This window comes from Thunnus maccoyii, chromosome 20 (genome assembly GCF_910596095.1).
Source record: "Thunnus maccoyii chromosome 20, fThuMac1.1, whole genome shotgun sequence".
NCBI classification, from domain to species: Eukaryota; Metazoa; Chordata; class Actinopteri; order Scombriformes; family Scombridae; genus Thunnus; species Thunnus maccoyii.
Window position 1 is genome coordinate 26,906,030 of NC_056552.1, and position 24,090 is coordinate 26,930,119.

At 37.3% G+C, this 24,090-nt stretch overlaps 1 protein-coding gene across 1 annotated transcript in view; it reads left to right on the top strand.

Moving 5' to 3' along the window:
- ipmkb (inositol polyphosphate multikinase b) overlaps positions 1 to 20,272 on the top strand; it is a 31,201-nt gene extending 10,929 nt beyond the window's left edge. Inside the window, exons 2-6 of the mRNA XM_042397975.1 lie at positions 3,560 to 3,645; positions 5,346 to 5,442; positions 7,777 to 7,949; positions 11,868 to 11,949; positions 12,959 to 20,272. Coding sequence (XP_042253909.1) covers positions 3,560 to 3,645; positions 5,346 to 5,442; positions 7,777 to 7,949; positions 11,868 to 11,949; positions 12,959 to 13,752 — 1,232 coding nt within the window. The 3' untranslated portion in view covers positions 13,753 to 20,272. The remainder of the gene's footprint in view (positions 1 to 3,559; positions 3,646 to 5,345; positions 5,443 to 7,776; positions 7,950 to 11,867; positions 11,950 to 12,958) is intronic.
- The last annotated feature ends 3,818 nt before the right edge of the window (positions 20,273 to 24,090 follow it).

Consider the following 24,090-nt stretch of genomic DNA (forward strand, 5'->3'; position numbering starts at 1 on the left):
CTTACTTATTGTCTAATCGGTTGAGTTTATGTTTACTCATAGGCTAACTCATCCTTGAAGGGAAATTACTGTCATTGCTGTATTTACCATAAATGCAGCTCTATAGGTCATGCTAACTCTTATTTATTTATTTAACTTGATTTCATCAGGTAGTCTCTCATTGAGATTGAGACCCGAGAACAAGAAACATCCAACCACACAACCAGCATTCAAAAACAACACAAATAAGGCCATAAAACCAGAATAAACTTTCGTTGTAGAGATTTGGGGAAACAAGGAAAGCAAAATGATCAGGGCCGAGCCTCATGCAGCTTTCCAAATAAACATGATTCATTTTGATAGAATAGTGTTGACGTCAAATTCAGTTTTATATTTGGATATATTTAGACTGGGGCAAACTATCCAACACAAATGTAACTCTTTCTCTCAGCTACCATTGTAATGTGAGATCACAGTGGGTCAAGAAAAAACATATAAGCAGATGAAAGTCTTTATTGCTGGTGGGTCACATATATTGCAATTCCTCACATAGCACATAGCATAGCATAGGAGAGCAATGAGCACTGGTTTCCTGAGGTATGTTGTCTTTCAGGACTGTGCTGTTGCCTTTGTACCTCAGCCTTCATTTGTGATTTCTTCTCATCTGCGTGCTTTGGTTGGAGTAAATATGGCCAGCTCTCAAAGTGAGCGCTGAGTCTATTTTATTTTTTTTTTCCTCTGAAAGCCATTCACATCACACAAATTTACTTCCCTGTGAACTACATCTACAACAACCTGCTCCACAGTGATACTATTCATATGTTGTACTGTACTGAAAACATGTGTTTTCCATTGAGCAGACTCTGCTGGTATTTCAGGTGAAGACAATTTTTTTCCTTTTAGCTGAACAGCTCTGCTCAACTGCTGCTGAAAGATTAGGAAAGCTCACTGACTCACGTAACTACAAAGCAACAGGGTCAGTCAGAAATTCCTTCAATATTGTTCGGCACCTTTTGTCAGTAAATGAAACAGAAAAATGAGTAAGTGGAGTGAACATGAGTATACAGTATACTTCTGCAGTGGTGAAAATGATTTTAGTACATTTTCAAGTACAGTTTTGAGGTATTAGTACTTGACTTGAGTATTTAAATTTTACGCTATGTCAGCCAAGTTGAAGTTTATTTTACTATCATCATAATAAAAAATAAAAAAAACAGTTAAAATGAAATGTATTTTCTTCAGGACCAGAGTATAAAACATGACAAAATGTCAGACCAAACATAAAAACAACAACATCTTTAATTGTATGTGTACATCAAAACAAGTGCAATAAAAGATCTGAATATATCCAAATAGCCTGTATGTTTCAAATTAGTAGTTCAGTAGTAGTTGTAAATTAGCTCCACCTCAACCTGCAAGAACATGCTTATGTTAATGCATCAATAACAATAATAATAATAATACTTTTACTTTTTCGCTGCTCCTCCTGTCATTTAAAGAGGGACATCCTTGTATTTTAAAGTGGATCTCTATGTTTTTTTTTCCTTCTTCTATTATATTTTACCTGCTCAGTGTTAAATTTGACTTTTGTGTGAAAATGAAGGAAGTCAAAAATGTTTCTCCTGGTCTGAAAGATGGAAACATGCTAAAAAAAAAAAAAATAAAACCATCAGGAGAGCAAGACCTCATAAAAGCTCATCAAATGTGCTGTTGTAATGTCAGCTACAGGTAGGTACTGCTGTTCTCTTTAAGACATGTTACATTTTGGTAAATTGGCTCCATTAAAAGCCTGCTGAATTAGCTATTAGCAGTTCCTGTTCGCAGTGTAGCCATGGATGTACAGACAACTATCACTGGATTACTTTGATACAGAAGAAAACAGAGAAATCTTTCATTTCCCACCTCCCACTGTGATGTCCATCCTGTCTGAATGGGGCTTGTGGATTGGACTGATGGTGGATAGTGTAGTGCTTATGCTCCTGTAGAATTATAGTGACACACACAGGTTTGATCTTCCACTGTCTTTAATAATAATAATAATAATGCATTATATACTTATACTTATATAGCACTTTATTTTGATACCCAAAGTGCTTCACAGTGAAGGAGGGAAATTCACCTCAACCACCATTCATTTAGAAGCATTGCATCAGTAGCTGTACAGTAAAGGGATGGCACTGCCTCTTCATCGGTCTCAGGATTGCGACTGATGACCGTATAGACACAGGCCAGATGTCTACCCCCAGGCTCACATCACCACCCCACCCCTCCCTCCCTTCCTTCCTTTGCGTGCTGGTTATTTTTACGTGTGTGTGTGTGTGTGTGTGTGTGTGTGGAGGTTTTGTATATTGTTAGGCATTTTCATATGTGTGTTTGTACGTCTGTGTGTTCTTAGAAGAATGTAGAGATCAGCCGAAGAGCAGACTAATCCTTTCCACTGCAGGTTCATTCAGTCTATCTGTAATCAGCGTGTGATGATGTAACAGAAGACTCATCTTTTCCTCGCAGCATCTTTCTTTTTACACTCAAAGAAGCCTTACAAGTAAAGGAAAAGATATGGCTAACTTTAGGTGATCTTCCTGAAAATATCAAAAATTTAAACTCATGCCAAAACGCATTCAATAAAACACAAAACAATGAAAAATGAATGAGTTATTGACCATAAATTACTGTAAATTCTCAAATAATGGACAGTATTTGGGTAATGGCTGGGTCTCCATTAAGAATAATAACATGTGGTGTGGCCTGCACAAAGAAATAATTGCATTGCATTTACATTAAAGTCACATCAGCAGATATGTGATATAAGGACTTTATGAGGCAAATCAGAATCCCTCTCTAGGAATCATGCTTTACCTATAGCAAAAACACTCCTAATTCAGTGGAAAATTTTGACTTGTCTGTGTGAAATGAGACTATTGTCCTGTCCAATCACACCTTTTGACAATGCCTATGATAAATATGTGCAGCTTTTTTCACCTGATGTAGTGTGGAACTAAATTAATTGTGTATTATTTTTGCGCTGGAAGCCTGAATAAATTTGGATTTATTCTGCTAAAATTGTTGGTTGTGACAGACTCAAGTCATCACTGTCGAACGTAAGAATGTTGAAATGGTTCTACTACTAGTCCCAGTCAGGAGTAATGTCCTACTCTGAGATACGTGAAATACAGGCCCTGATTTACATGTTCATAAATCAGATTGGATTTGCAAACAAAGGCTGATGTTTGTCCAGCAGTGTAAATGTAGCCTGGCTGTTGGCTAATGACCGCAGAGTTGAATTTCTCATTGACCGCTCATGGAGATCTACAATATATCATTGTCCTATCTACATTAAAGGTTAACTCACTCATATGTCATTCAGTTTTAAGCAATAAAAGACTGGACAAATTTGAAGATCTTCCTTTCATAAGCACAAATGTACAAAGGTACACATACAGTTACTGTGAAACCACTAAATTTCCAAAAATGAAGCGAAATGACTGTGACTGTCCTTTTGTCAGCTGTTATTGTAGTGTTCTTTTATTATTTTAAGCACCAGAATCCTTGTTTTGATCGTCATCTTTGTGTTCGTTTGCAGGTATTTTGCAGCATCCAGATGGAACAGTCCTGAAGCAGCTTCAGCCTCCACCAAGAGGTCCACGAGAGATGCAGTTTTACAGCATGGTAATACACACACATGAGAACCTGAAGCTGTATAGTCTTACACATACTCAACATAGATTTACTTCTAGCATTCTCACAGTATTTATATATTTTACCATGAAGGAGAAAAGAGAGACAAAAGAAAGAAAAATGAATAATAATGAATTTCAACAACAAGGCAGTTCAAAGTGCTTTACATAGAGCATAAAATGCATCAAGACAGAATATAAAAGCAACACGAGACAATATAAAAGACAATTAAATACAATTACAAAGTGTTCAATTGGAAATGCAAAGAAAATAGAAGAAGACAGATAAAACAGGAGAGTAAAAGTTACAGTGCATTGTAAGATATTAACCCCCAAATTTGGTTTAAAAGCAGTGGGAAACAGAAATGAAGTGAGAGTTGCAGCAGACCTGCAGTTTTCAGGGACTTTGTTCGAGATATGTGGAGCATAAAAATTGAACGCTGCTTCTCCATGTTTAGTTTTGACTCTGGGAACAGAAATAAAATAAAGAGTACAGTCTAGACTCAATGTGAAAAGTGCCCTGAGATAACTTCTGTTGTGATTTGGCGCTCTATAAATAAAATTGAATTGAATTGAAGTGTGTAACTGACTTGTTTAACAGCACACTCAACATAAAGTGTAAGACACATTCCGACACTCACATGCCTTTACAGAACCTCAGCACGACCACATACAGTACATACCAAACATAGACTGATATTTATCTGCTGATTTTTGACTTGTCGCTGATAGATTATAACTTAATATGAACTCATATAAATGACAGGTCATGCTGGCAGAAAGTAAAAACACATCTTTAAAAAAAAGAAACGTGGGATAGGCTCTGGGATCTGGTGTCGTCCTCAGGATAATCATGTGTCAAAGACGAATGGATGGAGAAATTCTTAATAATCAGTATAGATATCAGACATGCCGTGTGGTTCTACGCAGGCACACAGAGCAACATGTGTGTCTGCTGCTTTAGAGCTTCAGTGTTTGCTTTACAGCTTAGCAACGCTGTCAGCCTCAGCAACTCTCAAACAAACAGGAGTGAGTCATGGCATCATGTCCTGTCTCTTGACCAAACCAATAAAACTTAATCCCAACACACATCACACACTGACCTGGCACCCCACACAGGGACAAAAGTCCTACACAAGCAATGTATTTATTTTATGCTATATACATAGTTCAGAATAAGAAGACATATTTAACAAATGAAGCTGCCTGTAATACTTTATTTTATGCTGAATATTTAAATTATGATTGCTCAGTGTTTTTAGAATTGTGTTCTTATCAGCTCATAAAGATAAAAAATTAAATCATACTTAATATATCCTGTGTTAGCGCTGAAATTATAGGAATTTATTGATGCCTTCAACAATCATCCAACAAACACCCATCTGTTCATATGTTGAGTGCTTCAAATAGATAATCCTTGCAACTGTAATATCTTTTGGACTGTTGGTCTGACCAAACAATACTTAATACATCACCTTGGGCTCTTGGAAGTTGTGATGGAAATGTTCTGTATTTACTGACATTTAATAGACTAAACAATTAATTGTATAATCCAAAAACTAATCAGCAGACTGAAGAATTAATAAAACAATTGTTTAATAATAAAAAAAATGTATATATATCTACAGTATCCACCTGTATATACATTATAGTTTGATGATGATGATGACTGTGTGTGTATGTGTGTCCTAGGTATATGCAGAGGACTGCTGTGATCCATGTCTTCTTGAGCTCCAGAACCATCTGCCCAAATATTTCGGCACCTGGTCCTCTCCTGACAGTCCCAACGGTGAGAGACTGGACTGTGTGTACAATAAATGTGTGCATATGTAACGGCTATAGTCCTCCCAGCTGTAGAGAAGAGAGAATAAAAAGAGTATGTTGGAGTCAGAAGTATTTCCAAACTGACGTGTTCAAAGACAGGTAGGTTAGTTGTAGTGTATTAGCTCTATGTATGCGGGATAGGTCCAGCCCCTGCAGCTCTCCAGGAAAAATGATTTACAGCCCCGTAGATACACTATAAGGCAAGACGGGGACATACATTCATCTGTAAAAGCCAGACACCATGATGTATTGTTATTTCTCCTAAATCAGAGGTTTTCAAACTGTGAGGCACGATTTACGTTAAAAATCACACTCCCTTGAGTCATAACTCAGTCATATCTAAACACACACAGACATGATACATGTTTTTAGATGCAGTGTAACTCCCCTGTGACATCATCAACGCTGATGTGTATTGTGAATAAATATCCATAAATCTGCTTAGAAATCTTAGAAAAAAGATATCAAAACTTTCCTGAGAATAATCAGGTTTTTCAGTTTGGGTTTTATCCAGTGATAGTTGTCTCTACATCCATGGGTACAATGCAAACATGAACTGCTACTAGCTAATTCAGCATACATTTAATGGAAACAAAAGGGAGATATAGCCCTTTTAACATATAGTGCCAAAAGTTTAGGGCTTCAGATGTCAGCATTGAAATCATCATAAATGCCAGTGTGCCAGTTCCATTGGCAGCCATACATGCCTAAGCTGTAACATAAGCAACGCCATGTTTGACAGATGAGATTCTCCACACTTTCCTCTTTCCTCTTTCATTTTGATAGAGGTTTATTTTTATTCCATCAGTCCATAGAACTTTGTTCCAGAGTTCTACCACTTTCTTTTTCTGTCTTTGAGGCTCACCGGGGGTTTGTCTGGTCATCAAATGTTCTCTTGATCGTTGACAAGGAAACATGTCCGCCAACATCCTGGAGAGCATTCTTGACTTGCTTTGCAGTCATTAAGGGGTTTTTCTTCACCATGCAAATTATTTTCTGCTCATCCACAAGGCCTGTGCTTCTCAATCTACATTTTTTCTAGTTTTCCTGTGCACACCTGCTTTTTTAGAACCCAAATGTTGGTTTTGGCAAACCAACTATCTTTGATATCTCTGATAGGTTTTTGCTTTTTTCCAGTCTCATTATTATCTTCTTCACTTGCATGGTCACCTCTTTACACCTCATTTTGACAGACAACTGTCAAAAAGGGGTGGCTGTGGCTCAGGAGGTAGAGCGGATCGTCCACTAATCGGCGGTTTGATTCCCGGCTCTTCCAGTCTGCATGTCGATGTGTCCTTGTGCAAGATACTTAACCCTGAATTGCTCCTGATGGCTGTGCCATCAGTGTGAATGTGTGTGAATGATTAGATTTCCTCTGATGGGCAGGTTGGGACCTTGCATGCTAGCCCCTGTAGCCATTCAGCGTATGAATGTGTGTGAATGTAATTCGTAGTGTAAAAGCGCTTTGAGTGGTCGGAAGACTAGAAAGGCGCTATACAAGTACAGTCCATTTACCATTTACCATATACAACTCCACCTCAATTAAATGTCAACTGTCAACTCTGAGCCACGTGTGAGCTCTTTTGTGCTGAACCAACATTGAAATAACACACAGCTGCCCAACAAACATTTAGTAGCCAAGTGTCAAATTACGTTTGAGGCCCTAAACTTTAGGCACTACATGTTTAAAAAGGCTATATCTCCCACACAGTTCTTCCTATGTTGATGTAAACCCACTGAAATTAAAGCTGTAGTCTCCCGTCTTGTTGTTGATAAAAAAGAGAGAGGATACTAATTAAAGAAAGAGAAGAGAGAATAAAAAGACTTGTGTGTTGGCACTTTAATGTAGTATCCATTATTTTATTTCAAATTGAATGTACTGAAGCAGAGAACCTAAAGATCAAAAGATGTATACCTGTCCAAATACTAACTGTCTGGACTATATTTGCCCTGTGTTGAAACCAGCAGAAAAATACTCAATTATCACAACTCTGAATTGTGCCGGGGATAAATATTATCCAATATTTTGCCTGTATCACACAGAGTGAGGAGGAATTCACTGCAGGTTTTATAGGCTGTTGAGTAAAATCCTCCCACATCACACTGTAAACATTTCTCTGGTCAGACATCTAATGTTGAAAAAAATCATAATTTTCTGAAATACTGCAGTCAAGAAAGAGAAATATGTTGTGGGCAATTACAATTTTGTCATGAAAAGCCAACATCAGTGTTCTATGATCAAGCTAGTAATAGCGACATACCACTCATCATCAGTGTTGTGTCTTTGCCGCTGATTCAGACCTGTACCTGAAGCTGGAAGATGTGACTCGACGCTTCGTCAAGCCGTGCATCATGGACGTGAAACTGGGCCAGCGGAGCTACGATCCATTCGCTTCGCAGGAGAAACGAGAACAGCAGATCAGGAAATACCCACTGATGGAGGAGATAGGCTTCCTGGTCCTCGGCATGAGGGTAAGTGGGACCTGTTGTTGTGTTTCTGTGGATCTGGACACTTGTCTGTGGTCTCTTTGTAATGTTTTAGAAGTTTGATTAATGCCTCTTATTGCACTAATCATTGAAACAGGCCTATATCATAAAGCTCTCTCAGGTGGAGTTGAGCTGTAACCTCAGAAAATATTTTGGAATGTCATTACTTAATTAGCATATATTTCTAAGAAGTATCACATTATAATTTCTTTTTTGAGTTTGATGATTTCAGACCAATTGCAGCACTGAACCACAGCTATTGAGCTGTTCTTCACCTGGATGGCACAGATAGTGTGTAATCACACACAGATAGTGCAGCACAAATTTGTGCTGTAATACTGAATCTCATCTGTATTAACTGAACCATAATCAGCAATATCAATCAATTGTAGAATGGATTTAAGTATCAAACAAAACCTGATGACACAACCGTATACTGTTTTTCCAAAAATTGTATAGACAGCATCATGACAGCAATTGGGGGGGAAAAAAAGTCTGATTAAAAGCTACTGAAATAATTAGTCAATAAAAGATCTGTATGTAAAAATGAAAACAAGTAAAAGAACAGAAAACCGTCAGGAAGTTTAAAAAGCTTATCCTAGTTTTCCCTATGCTGTAAAAGTATTTTTTGTTTTATGAAGTTATATATTTCAGGGTATATTCTCCTCATCATGTATGCTGTAGTGTTTCCTCCCAAGTCTCCCACATGGACACAGGTTAGCTAGTTCCATGTCATCATCCATCAAGTCTAACAATCTGCTTGCTTATTGTAACTAACTGAGATAATATATGATAACATCAAAATACCCTGGTAAGACAGGAATATGAGTGATAAATAACACCTTTCATACACAGAGTGATGAACAAAATGAAATGAGTCGATGTTTAACCCGTGATGTGTTAAATATGTGGTTTACTGAGCATAAAGAACACACACAGGACCGCATCGTCCTGATCTCATTACCATATATGTAGTTTGGGTAGCTAACCTGCCCTGATTGCTCTTAATTATGAAATAAACACACACACACACACACACTCGACCTCCTCCCATGTAAAGAGTTCTTTTACTTACGAAGCTGTTTGTTGAATCTGTTGTTTTCTCCAGGCTGTGGAGCTGTAAACACACATAATGATAGAGTCTCATTATTGGGTCCACATGGGGGAGACAGAGAGAGGACAGGAAAGAGAAAGAGAACGCCTTATCTGTTAGAAAGGAAGAGAGTCAAATAGCGAAACGTTTATCACTTTGATCAGTTTCCATTGCAACCTGCCGTCAACATCATCATCATTAACTGTCCCGACGTGGGTTTTCCTGCCCGCTGAAATACACAAACATGAAACAACAAACAGAAAAAAAAATTTCATCAGTCTCATTTTGTTTTCTATCTATATTCAGAATGGTTAGAAAGTTATCGGTATGCATAGCAATGTGGAAAGCAGGACTAACTAAAACGACTTTAACAAACTCGCTGGCATTCCACCAGTTGAGAGTCACTGCTCTAGGATACTGTGGCCGTCAATTTTCATTGTTTTCTGATGTTTTATAGACCAACAGTTGATCAAAAAAAAATTATTGACAGCTTAATCACTAATGAAAATAATCTTTAGCTGCAGCTCTAGATAAAATAAATTAATCATCTCCAAGGCCTGTTTGTCAAAGTTATCAGAACAAATTGGTAAGACAATCCAGCCCTGGAGTTCCATACTTCTACATTCATCTGTCTGTTCCTGATGCACAAAGAAAGAAGGTCTGTTGATGTTTGGTACAAACCTAAATTAAGAACATCATGTCTGATGAAAACCAGCTACAGTGTGGAGCTTTATGTGAAGCAGTATTTAACCAAAGGCAAAGATCTCTGTGTGCACAGTGAGGTTCAGGACAGGTACTGTAAATTACCATCAGTTATAGAAACAGGCATGATTCATGTATAATGTCTCCCTGAAGAGAAAAGACTCTGATTGCTATGTGAGGTAGGTGAGACTGAAGACAAAGTCCATTTTATGCTTATGGCTCATTATATGATGATTGAAGAACTACACCGTTTCGTAAAATGTCCTTAATTTCTGATAAACTTTTCTGGATTTATAATTATAATTATATTATATTGATTATTACATGGATTTTTATGATTCGTTTGAGGAAATGAGTAAAATATTTATAACTGCCAACTGCATGATGAAATAGCCCATTGACTGGTGGGTTGTCTTATCTCATCCTCAATGTAAATGACAGTCTGTATATGACTGCAGGTCTCCAGCCTTTGCAAACCCTTCATAAATGTACCGTCAGCTTGTGGACTTAAGCTAAGTGCTCTGATGTTTGCTCATATGATCTCTATGGAGACCGGTGGAGGATAATGTACAGCAGGTGAACGTAATGTTTGTAGAAGTTACATGTAACTTAGCATATTAAAACCTATATATCTTTCAAAACTTGACTTTAACCTTTGAGGCTAATAACTGATATCGATATTCTAAAAATAAAAAAATCTGATAATCAGCCAGTGTTCATTTCCTAACATAAATGTATTACATAAACATTTTTGAGAAGGAGTCCTTCAATTTCTTAAAGAATTGGAACCAAGATATTATTATTATAACCTTTTATTTAAACAGGGAATCTCACTAAGATCAAGGTATCTTTTATAAGTGAGCACAGCATAAGAAACTAGAACAGAGATAAAACGGACAACAAAACACTGCCAATCACACACAAGTACATACAGACAACACCAGAAACAACCACAGACATCTATAAAAAGGTACCAAAATTAAATCCATCCAATTATATAAGACTGTCAAGTTTTAAAGTCCTTTGTTTTAGTCCCTTAGAAGAGACAGAGATGCTTCACCAATAGAGTGAACTCTGTAAAGCTGAACTACTTTAATAGAACAGGGGGTCTGGTGATACAGTTTGGTACTGAACTGGGAAAACTCCCATACGTATCTCTGCTATGTGTTTGTTTAGACAGAGAGGAGACTATTTAGTGGTAATGATTTTCTCGATGGAGGAGTGATAGTAGGGGAGGAGAGAGATTAACAGGAAAAGATAAGAAGAAGTGATTGAGGAGAGAATCTTCTTGATAAGTGTGAAACTGTGAAGCCCTTAATAGGATCAGTAGTATGCCCGTCATTTTTAGATTCATATTTTAAATGTTACAAAAGTTCCTTGAACACTCAAAAAGGTATAAAGTGTAAGTATTTAACCTGAGCCTTATTTTGGTTTGGTTGGTTTTTGTTCTCATGGAGATCAGCTATGTTAAAATGTTTCTGTACCTCCATTAACAGGAAGTGCAGCAGTTGATCCAAAAAGTGAATGAAACACATCTGTCGTCCTTGTAGCAGTTACAGGTCTTAATATAGGTGTGATGAACAGTGAGCGCAGGTATCCATCTCAGTCGCCTGTAGTGTTTTGAGTGTATAGTATATATGTCAACTTGTACCATGATATTGCTCAGCATGCAGCCAGGCTTCTATTAACCTTTAACCTGCAATAGTCGATATTCTGGCCTATCTATCTCTTTAGCCAGTACAACAGGAGGTCAGTTAGATGTGGTGGAGGCAGGTGTTGGTGTAAAGTAGCTGTGTTGTTTGGCCACTAGGTGGAGCCAGTGTTGCGGTTCTTGAGAGAGAACCAGCAGTCATTCATCATCATTCTTGGGTTAACAACTATTTTGCTACTATTTATCTGTTGACCTTTGCATTGTGAGGGTTGCTTTTGCTTCTCTTCATCATTAATTTAACAAATCTTCTTAATGAATTTATAAATGCTATGAGGATGTATCAGAGTTGAGCTGGGCAATAGGAGTGGTTTTATTTGCTGTTGGTTCACAGCAAAATTTATTTTCACAAATACAGCCCACACAAACTCTAAATGTTATGTATTTTCTTGTATTTTAGGTGTACAAGCTTTGCAGTGACACATTTGACTCGTACGACCAGCACTATGGCAGAGGACTGGTTCAGGACACTATTAAAGATGGTATGTAATTGTATACCTACTGTACAAGTATAAGTCTCAGCAAGGGGTTAATAAATATACTTATAACTGATTTTTAGTTTTTAGTTCCTTACTTCAAATAGGAAAGTGTGTGGCTGCCAGTATTAAAGTTAAATCATTTAATCAAATAAAAATGTTATTTTCCTTTTATGTGTGCATGATGTATATCAAAATATGTTTTGTTTTTCTTCATTTTCATGTATGAAAATGTATGATTACTGCAAAAATGTTAATAACAACTCAACTAATAACTAATTAATAATTTTCACTGTTCTCCCAAGTGTAACACTGACTGAAAGAGAGATGACTTCACTGGATCCTTCCATTGCGGAACATTTTATTTCAAGCTAAAATCAAAGGTTCCCGACTTTAAATGCAAAAGTCCAGTTTGAAGTTTAATTTTAGTTTTCACATGTCAATCCATTTGAAAATGAAAAGTCACACATTAAATTTCATAATCCTCATGTCAATGTTACGCTTAGGAGTATGCGGAAAATGATTATTCAGTGTTTTCTTTTTCATTCAGGCAGTAATTTCCATTTTCAAACATGAAAATAAAAATTTAATTTTGAAATGTTAGTTTAAATTTTTATTTAAATCACTTGAATGAGAAAGTGTGTCTCTACTTTTGACTGGCACTTTATGTCAACATTACATTATTGTTGTGAGGTAACACACCACACTGTGCTGTCAAACTTCACACTGCACAAAAATAAATGGAAACCAATGGGTGCATGGAACCGCTGCAAAAATGTAGCACACACATTCATAACTGGTCAGCAAAAGTGTAAAGTATACTTTATTTAAGTCAAGGGGCTAAAACCTGCACACATACTGGTATCATCATTTAGGCTTAGACTTATTGGATATCGTATGAAATGCTTTCATAACAGACTTTTTTTAGAAACATCTCTCCTCTCCTCTCCTCTCCTCTCCTCTCCTCTCCTCTCCTCTCCTCTCCTCTCCTCTCCTCTCCTCTCCTCTCCTCCAGGCCTCGCTAAATTCTTCAACAATGGTATTTGTCTGAGGAAGGATGCAGTGTCAGCCAGCATCCGCAGAGTGCAGCGCATCCTCCACTGGTTTGAGTCCCAGCACCAGCTGGCCTTCTACGCCAGCTCCCTTCTCTTTGTCTATGAGGGCCTGCCCTCCTCTTTCTCCTCATCTTCCTTTTCTTCCCTTCTCACCACCCCAACGATCAGCCCGACTGCAGGTGACGGCGGTCGGGGCGGGGAGGAGAAAGGGAGACAGGAAGGGGCGGACCAGAAAGAGGAAGTGGCTGAGTACAACAACAACAATATTCAGGTGGCGGTGCCCTGGGACTACAGCCTAGCCACCATTTACACCAACCACAGGAAAGGTGGCCTCCACCACTGTGCCAAGAGTCATCTCCATGGCAACAGTGGAGACGGTGACAGTGTGGAGACAACAGTGAGCTCAGTTTCTGGAGATAACATATCAGCGCTGTGTGAGGAAGACAACTCCGCATGGAAACGAACAGGTGAGTCACAGCAACCACCGAACGGAAACGGAAACAAATCACAACTGGAAGGGAAGGATGAGGATGGAGAGAGGGAGGACAGCAGCAGCAGCACAAGGAGAGAAGAGGAGGAAACGAAAGGACGAGGAGGCGACGCAACAGATAGAAGCGGAGGAGACGCTGAGGTGGAGGTCAGAATGATCGACTTTGCCCATGTTTTCCCGAGCGAGAGCCATGATCATGGCTACATCTACGGCCTCAAACACCTGCTAACAGTGCTGGAGCAGATCCTCTGTGATGCCACCTAGATTTTGACTTATCCTGACCCTCTCTTTACCTCCTGACCTGCTTAAAGTGAACCACTGTCTCCTCCCTGTCAACACTCCCTCCTTAAAAGACAGAAACCTTAGAGGAGAGAGGGAAGCATCAAAAAAGTGAATATCATCATCATCATCTCACCCGATTGTGATGGTCCATTAGTCGTGTGTGTGTGAGTGTGTGTGTGTGTGTGTGTGTGTGTTTGTCTGTCTGAGTGGAGGTAGTAGAGGCTGACAGCTGTGTTTTCCCTGTGAACAGCAGTACTCATGTACTAATCGATCCATGAAGGCATTACGACCCTGTTAGACACATCTGCTTCAGCTGCTTGGTTTACTGATGCTCATACAAGCTCTACAATGTCACCTGACTACCTGTAGTCCATTTGAAATGATATATTTTTATACCATGTTCACTGAAAATAACTGGAAGGTTTGTGTTAAAATTGTATCTCAGTACACCTGAAATCAGGAGTAAGCCAGAGATCTTTGTATACCGTATATGGGTAGTAACTATCCCTTTAATATCTCTGGTTGTATTGGACCGTTTAAGAGAAATGCTGCAAATCAGTGAGCAGTACAGTTTTATGGCAGTATTAGCTTTACAGGAGTGAGGTGTGATCAAATACTTAATTTTTCAGATGCGATTCACAAGCTGAAAGAAAAGTTGACTATATCATGATATGATATATATAAATATATATACAATTAATACTGTGATACAAGATTTTATTGATATTGCCCCCCCACCACCTTCAGTTCCAGTGCTTTCAACTTAATCACTTCATCAGTTAATAAAATATGTTCAGTTGTCAGGGCGATGGATCTGTTGACATGTAAGCTTAGTAGCTGTTACAGTTTCATCCATAGACATCCAGTCATCCCATTAAAACAAAGGACGATTTTGACAAGCATCAGAAATGGATCTGGTGTTATATGGCCAGTACCAATCCAACCAAAACATTCTTGGATCAGGCCAGGACTCCTGGTCCTGTGGATAGGCTCACTCTCTTCTGCTCAAAAGGTTTTCATCAGCATATGCAGTTTGCTCAGTTGTCAAGGAAACAGATCTGTTGACACGCTCCTTCAGTAGCTGTTATGATTCGGGATTGGGATCATGTTCACAGGTTTTCCCCTGGAGTTTTTTGATGGATGGCGATCCGTTTCCACAGGATCAGGACTTAAGCCGATCTACTGGTTTTATATACTGAAACTCCATTTTTCATTTTCAGTGAATTCAAAATCAGACAGAGTTGGTGCATTTTGGTTAAGATGAGGTGTCATCACATCATCAACTATTTCACCATGCTGTCTGCCTAGAAAACTACCTAAACTTCAGTAACTGTTAGAAATAGCACAATTCAACTTTATTCTGCTACAGCACAAACATTTTTTTTATCTGCTGACAGTCAACCATAGTGATTAACTGGATTCGATTCATTTAGGTTTAACGTACACTGTTAAATTACAAACAAACCAAGACCTGGAAACAAAAGTCCCTTCAGGAGTCCATTGAAAGCAACAAGAGTTAGATAAGGGTTCAGAACGGCCTCTCCAAGCTTAAACTGACACAGATTTGCTGTGAGTTTGTGAGCATCAGGCAAACCAAGACATCTGGAGAATTTAATGTTTAAGGTGGGCCATCATTTTGTGTTTTTGTTTAAACCACTGTCAACAGGTATCTAACTCAGGTAAATTTACTGTAAGAATGAATACTTAATATTACTACTTTTATCCTCTCAGCAAGATGATCCTCATGCTGTCTGGTTGTTAAGTTCAAAAGGATTGTTTTATATAGTCTTACTCAATGTTTATCTTATCTCATGATTAACCTTATCTCATCAATTTTGACCTTCGAGTCATGTTTTTGACCTCTTAACCTTACAATGACCTTACACACATTGTATTGTCTTTTACCATGGCTGTTTTAATTGCTGTTGTACATGTTTGGCTGCCAAATAACCTCTCCTGTCAGAATCCTGTGCTCTTGCTGTGTTCTGATTATGTGATGTCCCCCTCTGTCTGCCCTGGTTTGAGGAACGGGATTATATCACTGATGTCATACCTTGCACTCCCCATTTAAAAAAAAACAACCCTTTATTCATATCAAAAGGTAATACTGCTCATGAGTATGTTGGATTTTAATCATGAGTTATTCTATCATTAAGTTATTGTAATGTAATGTTGATTTGTAACTGGGGAACAGTAGGAAAACTCTGGTGAGTTGACTGTTTTGGAGGTTTTTGGGTTGGACAGAAGTGACATGTTATACTATATGACACATGATGTGCTGTGATGGGTTAATATGATATTATCTAATATGATGCGACTTTTATAACAATTTTAAGATTGTAGTAATAAGAAACATGCTGTTTTAGTGAGAGTCGACTGACAGACTCAGCAGAAAGTGACAGAATGATGAAGAGAAAGACAGCGACTGAATGGTTTTATTATTTGTTTTTTTGGCTCGGTGCAGATGGGCAGAAATGTGAGATTACTGATCGCTAGTAAAACAGAAGTCAGCACATCCGTTGTACACTAAACTAAGCTGGAGACACCCTCAGTAATAGGGTTTTTTTGGTCACATTTGGTAGGGTTTGACTAATATGGGTTTTTAGGCTGATACAGACTGATGCTGGATATAGTCAGTATATATTGCACAATTCTGATATTCTCATACCAGGCATGTCAAAAGTTTAGTGGAATTGTATCATGAATAAAGCTCTCCAGTTAACTGATAATATTCCTGTAGCTTTGATATGATGTATGGAAGCCAAACAGCCCTGGTTGCTACAAAAAATCCACTGTCCTGTCTTTGAGATAGTGACTATTCTCCTTTTCTATATGTTTGGTAATATGCAGCCCTGAAAGACATATAGACTGAACCCTCAGTAGGTTTTACAGTTAAACAGCACTGAAGATGTTTAGATCCTCAGTCAGTCTGTGAAGTCTATATCCTATAATCCTATATATTGGTCTAACCCTACTTTCCAGTGTGATGATTGCAAATGAAATGTTCTGTCTCTCAGCTTTGTCTTCACACTTAAGACAGCGTGTTTTTGATTATTTGAATACCTAAGAGACTCAACTGTGAGTTTTTAAGATTGTTTGCTGTACTTTTTTTTTTTTCATTTATCCTCCTGTAATGGTAAGCAGTTCTTTCTCTGCCACTGTCTGCTCTTAAGGTTTCAGTACCAGTTGACTGACTCCACAACCTGCTCTCGACACTAACGTTGGAGCTGCTTTAACATGTGAGTGTCACTGCCCCAGCATGCCACGAACCATATGCACAGGCCTCTCCAGTTTATGTAGCGTGTAAAACATGAATATAATGATAAAATAATGTAACTCCATTAGATGTATTATGATTTTAATCGGAATCAAAAGAAACTGCGAACTCTTAAAATATAATATTTTCTCTAACATTCTTACTTTTTAATAAACTTGATCGTTTGTTTGGAATAATCAAGGTGAAAGTCTAGTAGAGTCTTTTAAAGGATGTTTACGGGAGTTTAAGGTTTTTTTTTTTTTTTTTTTTTTTTTTTTTTTATCACTGCCTTATTTTCTGTTGATGACTCCATGTTGTCTCTGTGTTTTGAATATTGACTATTGATCATTCTGGCAGCTTTGTGAATCTCCTCGCTGTGTTTCCAGCTCATTGTATCATGGCAAGCTAACAAAAACCATATCATGCATTTTTATACAGGGCATTGTCGATAGAATTGGTTTCATGATTGACTGTCAGTGATGCCACTTTTGACCATTCAATCAGTGTGAGTCAGATAATCAGGACATGTTACTGAGACGTGGAGTTCAAGTGTAGGCGGGCAACAAAATGTTACATACATATACTGGAAGCGGCTGCTTTTTACACAAAAATACCTGACCAGCATTTAATCCATTCATGTTTAACCCATTTATTACAAATCAGCTCTACTTTCCATTACAGCCATCTATTTTATACAGCAGACCACAGCGTTTTACATTGTTCAAAATGTTATTCCTGCTTTTCAGCCTGCCATTGGTATCCATTCCACACCATGTCTGATTTTTATTGTCATTTATAAATGAAGATTGAATTATCATAAAAAAAAATAAATAAATAAAAGCAGACATGATGGTCACTATGGAGTCCTTTACACATTGCTCATATGACATTTCAGTCCTCAAGACTAAAATGTAATATGAGCAATATGTAGAATAATTTTTCCAAAAGATGTAAGGATGATAAATCTCATTATATTAGTGTTGGGCTGATAAACCATCAGAAAAAGACAGATTGATGAAAACACAACATGGACATGCAGTTTCAGTAGAGGTGTAACTGGTTTGGGTGCATCACCTGCTTCTCTGACTTTCCACCACTGATGATCAGAATGCAGAATGTTAGATTGACAATGACAGTGATCAGATGAGATGGTCAAAGTGAGTCTGTGGTAGGTTCGGCTGTACTGTACGTTGCTTTCTATATATACTCTACTAATTTGTTTACATTTCAACTGCTCTCCTCATGGCCAGGAAAGGTCAACTAGAGGCCAGAACATGATTTCTACTCTGTAACTCCAGGACTTTAAGGATTGTTGGGTACTGGGTTAACTTTTTTTCTTTGTTTTTTTTTTTATTGACTATCATGCACTGTAGACTAATGAAATAGCCCATGTATGACATCTGTTGTACACATTTTCTTTCTCCTGAAAACAAAATGCAGGACTAGCTGCTCTTTATTAAAGGACCATAAAGGTGGTTTGACATGTTTTAGACCATTAACTACAAACCATGTGTTCTTTACATTCCCACCAGCCATTTTCAATACATACTGCATCATCTCATAATCAGTTATGTCAAATCCACTGTTTTTATCATCATCTCTATTGTTAAATTGCCTGCATCAGATCTGTTCAAATCATCTAGTTATCATACTCAGAACTATTTGAAGAAAGTTGATGGAGGCTGTTATGTGTCTTTTCATACATGTGTCATGAGAGATCAGGCTGTTTTACTACAGTAATGGCAAAGTGAGTGCAAATCAAGTCCAATCAGACACTGAATATCCCAAGTAAGTTAAAGTAAATGAACAGAAATTAAAATTACAATGTAAAATAAGTTACTCTAAATCAGATGAAGATAACAACTGATAATTCTAAGTTGGATAATTTTTGACATTAAGTTAAATTGTCAATCTTAGTTCCAGAGTGATATGCTCATTTCTTTTCAGTACACTTTGAAAATTACTTCACAGAGATTTGACGTTATTGGGATATAGTCATGCAGTTTGAAGTAGAGGCTCTTTTGTTCTCATTTCTAGATCCTCTACCACAGAAAGGTCTCTGGATGTCAAAAAAACAACATTTTTATGTGAAGAAACATCCAAATTCTCATATTTAACACTCCTCTAAGAAGATTCACAAAAAAGAAGAGCAACCACTGTAAATATTGCAGAAAACTTAAAGTAACTGCAATATAATTGTCATAGCAATGAAGTGAAACCCATGGCTGCCTAATGGGAGGAAAGCCATCTAAAACCTGATGGAATTCTTTTTAAAATGGGCCTCAGTAATGTGAAATCTAGAAAGTTAATGGACTAAAACATGCAAAAGTGCAGCTCCTTAATGGGTACCAGTAAGAAGAAGTGAGGAGGGTTAGGAGGACACTTGTGTCTTCCCAGCCAATCAGAATCATTTGCTTTCAGTTATGACGACAGCTTCATCTGAAACCATTTCACATCCCACTTTGCCGTCTGTTTGGTTTCTTAACGCTGCATTCATGGCATGTGGGAGTAATCATTCACTACATTTATCAGAGATCTAAGCTGCATTCACCAGTTCACAGTTGAGATGACTTCATTTTCAAAAGATCCATACAGTCTTTGACACAAATGCAGTGTTAAGGAAAGAAAACAGTATCTTGCACACATTTTGCTGAAAAGCAACACAAGTCATATTTGAAAAATCCATCTCTGGTTCTGATTGGATGTGATATCTTTCAACCTTTTTCTTCTGGGTGACAACTTTTGATCCACTTAAGTGTCTTCATGTGATGCCTGATTCAGGTGTAACTGTACAGTCAGGATGGCTGACTGGAATAACATTCATGTGTGTAAAGGCTGAACAGTGTGAATGGTGTCGCTGGGCTGCCATCATAAAAACAAAAACTTTTTGAAGGATAGAAATGTGGCAGGTCCAGTTCAGCTTCTCTACCAGTGCTGGATTTCTGTGAAAGCTCGGCTACCTGCTGACAGAGAGATGTACAACTGAAATCCAGCATATGGAGTTGTGTGAGGAACTGAGCCTGCCCTGCTGAGCCCTGTAATGGAACTGAGCTCTTAAAATTCATTGTGGATTTTGAAGAGTGTTTGAATTTTGATATACTGGATTTAATATGTCTTATAAATGAGCCTAAAGCTGAACAGAAATATAATCAGTGTACATAAGGAGAGGAACTCAAACAGTTAAAGTCCCTCTACAACTACAAACCTGATACTCATTATTTTTCAACAATAAAAATATTAATCAAACTGGTTTTTGTCCTTTTGTATGTTTTTGAATGATTTTGTTTTGCATTTCATTTGAAGGTGCTAGCTTTCAAAGATAGAGCCATAGCAAGAATACTTACATTAAATATTAAATAGCACACATCAATAAGTTCCATCTGGATTTATGATAGACACACCAGTCAAAAAACATGGTTAATGTATGACTTAAAACCTGAGAGGGGAGCTATATGAGTGTATTTCATTGCAAAAATAACACTAAACATCATTTTGAGAAATTATAAGTGTATTACTTTTTGTATCTTGGTATGTTGAAGTACCTCACCTTAAATACTCACGCATTATCAATATTCTACCTGGTTGATGTGACATCTTGAAACCTATTTCCCAGTGCAAAGTATGTGCATGTGTGACAAGCATCAATGTAGTCTACTACTGTAGTACTATTGTCACTAATTTAATCACCTTTTTAAGATACTTAACATGTGAGTGAGAAAAGCTATAAACATGTGTGTAAGTTAATATAGAATTAACTGCAGTAGAAGATTCAATAATGTTTTTCAGTAATAAAATGGATTCCCAGTTACTGAGCTGCAATCATTTATTTCTGCTTTTAAAAACAGGCCCATATGATAACTTTGACTGTTAAGTGGATACAGTCTGTAACATCTGAAAGTTCTGCTTCATGCCATCAGTTGATAGAATGCATATGACCAGTTATGTAAAATAAACAGAGGTGGATGGAGCCTCAGTGCAGAATCTTCAGCAAAGAATCACATTTAATTTATTCCAATAAGCATCCAATCATTCCTTTTTAGGAATGGATGATATGGATAAAATCCTTTATAACCATATATGTAATTTCATATTGTGATATATATATATATATATATATATTAACAATTATTACTATTTTATTAGAATATTTCATGCAACATGGCCTTTTTTTGAGGACATTGGAAAATTCCTCTGAACTTCTGTGAATCTAGAACCAAATGCTTATTTTTTTTATTAGCGCAACATCTTATAACATGAGTGAACAAGACAGAACATAAGACAAAGACATGACAGTAAAGACCACAGCGAACGATGTTAGACTAGAATATTGTCTAGGTTAAAACTGGAGTGACAAGAAATGCTGTATTGATGTGAGTTGGGAGGCAAAATATCCTGTGTGCAGGTATATGGGTGGGTGTGAGTGTGTATACATTGGGGAGGTGTGCATTTGTCAGTAAGGGAATTTTATCAAGGTTCAGTATATTAAATAATTTTATAAGCCTTGAAAAGAAAATAATTACAAATAATTCTTTTATATAATTAGAAAATAACAATCGTTGCCTTGGCTGCATCCAGACCCTTGGGAGGAGGCTGGCCAATGGGAGCACCCCATCTCCCATCCTGAGCAGCCTCCAGGCCCTGCTGGGGGGAGCCAGGGCCCGTATGTATCAAACAGCTAAAAGAAAAAAAATTGGACTTACGTGAATGATAAAAGTAAAAATCATTACTTTTACTCACAAACTTAATAATAAACACTATTCATCAAGCTCCATCAGTATTTGAAAATACTGCAGAAGTGTGTTCAGTTGGTTCAAAGTAGATCCTAGATGACTGCAGTGCAGAAACTCTTGTTTTCTGTCTGATGGGACTAAATATAAATGGTCATGATCAGTAATATGTTATTGAAGCTGTAAGCCAGAAGTTTTGAGGTCCCTTCCTTTACAGAGGTCGGGCATGGTCTGGCCTATGGGCAGCTAACTTTTATTTTCCCTCCGATTGAGTGCCTTGGAAAGAATTGCTTGTGAGTAACAAAAAGACATATCTGTCAAATTGTATCTCAACATCACAGCATCTCCCCTGATGATGTGTTACTCATTAGCCCAGATCTGAACAAAAGTTTGCTCTCTTTCTGTTGAGCTTCAGTTCACAGACGGATACCTTGACATTTTCCTATAGAATGTGCTGGTACAACTCAGAACTCATAGCTCGTTCAATGATTGCAAGCCATCCTGGTCCAGAGGCAGCAAAGCAGAACCAAACCATGATAATGCAACCACCATGTTTCACAGATGGGTTAAGGTTCTTATGTTGGAATGCAGTGTTTGCTTACACCAAACTTAATTCTTCTCATTCAAGCCAAAAGGTTCGATTTTGGTCTCATCCATCCACACAACATAGCCTTACAAACCATAGAGAGCAGCAATGTTCTTTTTGGAGAGAAGTGGCTTTTTCCTTGCAGCTCTGCCATGCACACCATTGATGTTCAATGTCCTCTTGATGGTGGACTCATGAACATTTACTGTAGCAACTACAAGAGAGGCCTTAAGTTTCCTAGACGTTACCCTGGGGTCCCTTGTGACCTGCCAGAGTATTACCTCTTGGTGTGATCTTTGCTTTTGATCTTTCCAGCCTGGTGAGTATCAACAACTCTTCTTCTAAGGTCCTCAGAAGTATCCTTTGTTTGAGCCATGACACACTTCCACAAACCGATGTTGTGAAGCTCAGACTTTGATAGTGAAGACCCAGATTTCTCTTCTTTAAATAAGGCAGGGCCTTCCAGACTCACACTTGATTGTCATCTCATTGATTGAAACACCTGACTCTAATTACCCCTTCAAATCAATTGATAATCCTAGAGGTTCACATACTTTTGCCACACACAAATATGTAACATTGGATCATTTTCCTCAATAAATAAACAAACAAGTGTAAGGTTTTTGTCTCATTTGTTTAACTGATGTCTCTTTATCTAGTTTTAGGACATGAATGGAAATCTGATCACGTTTTAGGTCATATTTATGCAGAAATAGAGCAAATTCTCAAGGGTTCACAAACTTTCAAGCAGCACTGTATGTGTCAGCTCTGTAATAGATTGGTGAGCTGTCCAGGGTGTATCTTCTTACTCAAAGCATCCTGGGATAGTCGGTTTAGAAAATAGATAGATGGATATACTTATCAGATGAATGCAGTGTTAATATCATCACTGAGCACACATACAACAAAGAGGTGGAGAATGAAATGATTGTATTAGTCACATAGCCTTAAGACTTTTATGACATGCCTGAGTTCAAGAATCATACATTTAATGAATCAAAATACAAAAATATCATTTATACAATAAAGAAACTAAATATTGTGCAACATAGAATGTTTGTTGGCACAGTATGAATTTCAGCTGTGCTCATGTAATGACTAACACACTTAAAATATAATCATTATCTTCCCAAAATATTTCAATTGTCCTTGAGTAAAACTACATTTATCAAAAAGGGAAATCTTATCTACATTTTATAGTCATTCAAAACAAAACCAATATAACTCATAAAAATAGACAATATTTAAAGTGATTGCTGTACATGTGAAATGTCTGAGTTTAACACCTATGAATTTTCATATAAAAATAGATTTTTAAAGAAAAAAACCCTAAAGGGACAGCAGGAATTACAGTAAAGGTCCACCATGAGCCAATATGTCAGTGTAATTACTCAGCACTAAACAAATCAATGTTCAGAAAACTTTTACAGAAACACATTGGGCCTCATTCACAAACCTGTGCTTAAACCGTACGTACAAACGTTTTAAGCACAAATCTGGGATTCATCAGTATGTTCTGATCTGAATTTGTTCTTACTGTGCAAAGAAATTTAGGACCTCCAAATTTAGACCATGCATACACACAAATCATAAATGTGTAACAGTCTTAAAAAATAATAGTCAATATTTATTCAATTTAAACAATACCTTAAAACCACAATTATTTAAAAAATGATTGGGCCTAAATATACATTTAAAAGTGTAAGATTGCTAATAATACACAATTTATTTACTAATTATAAAATTAATAG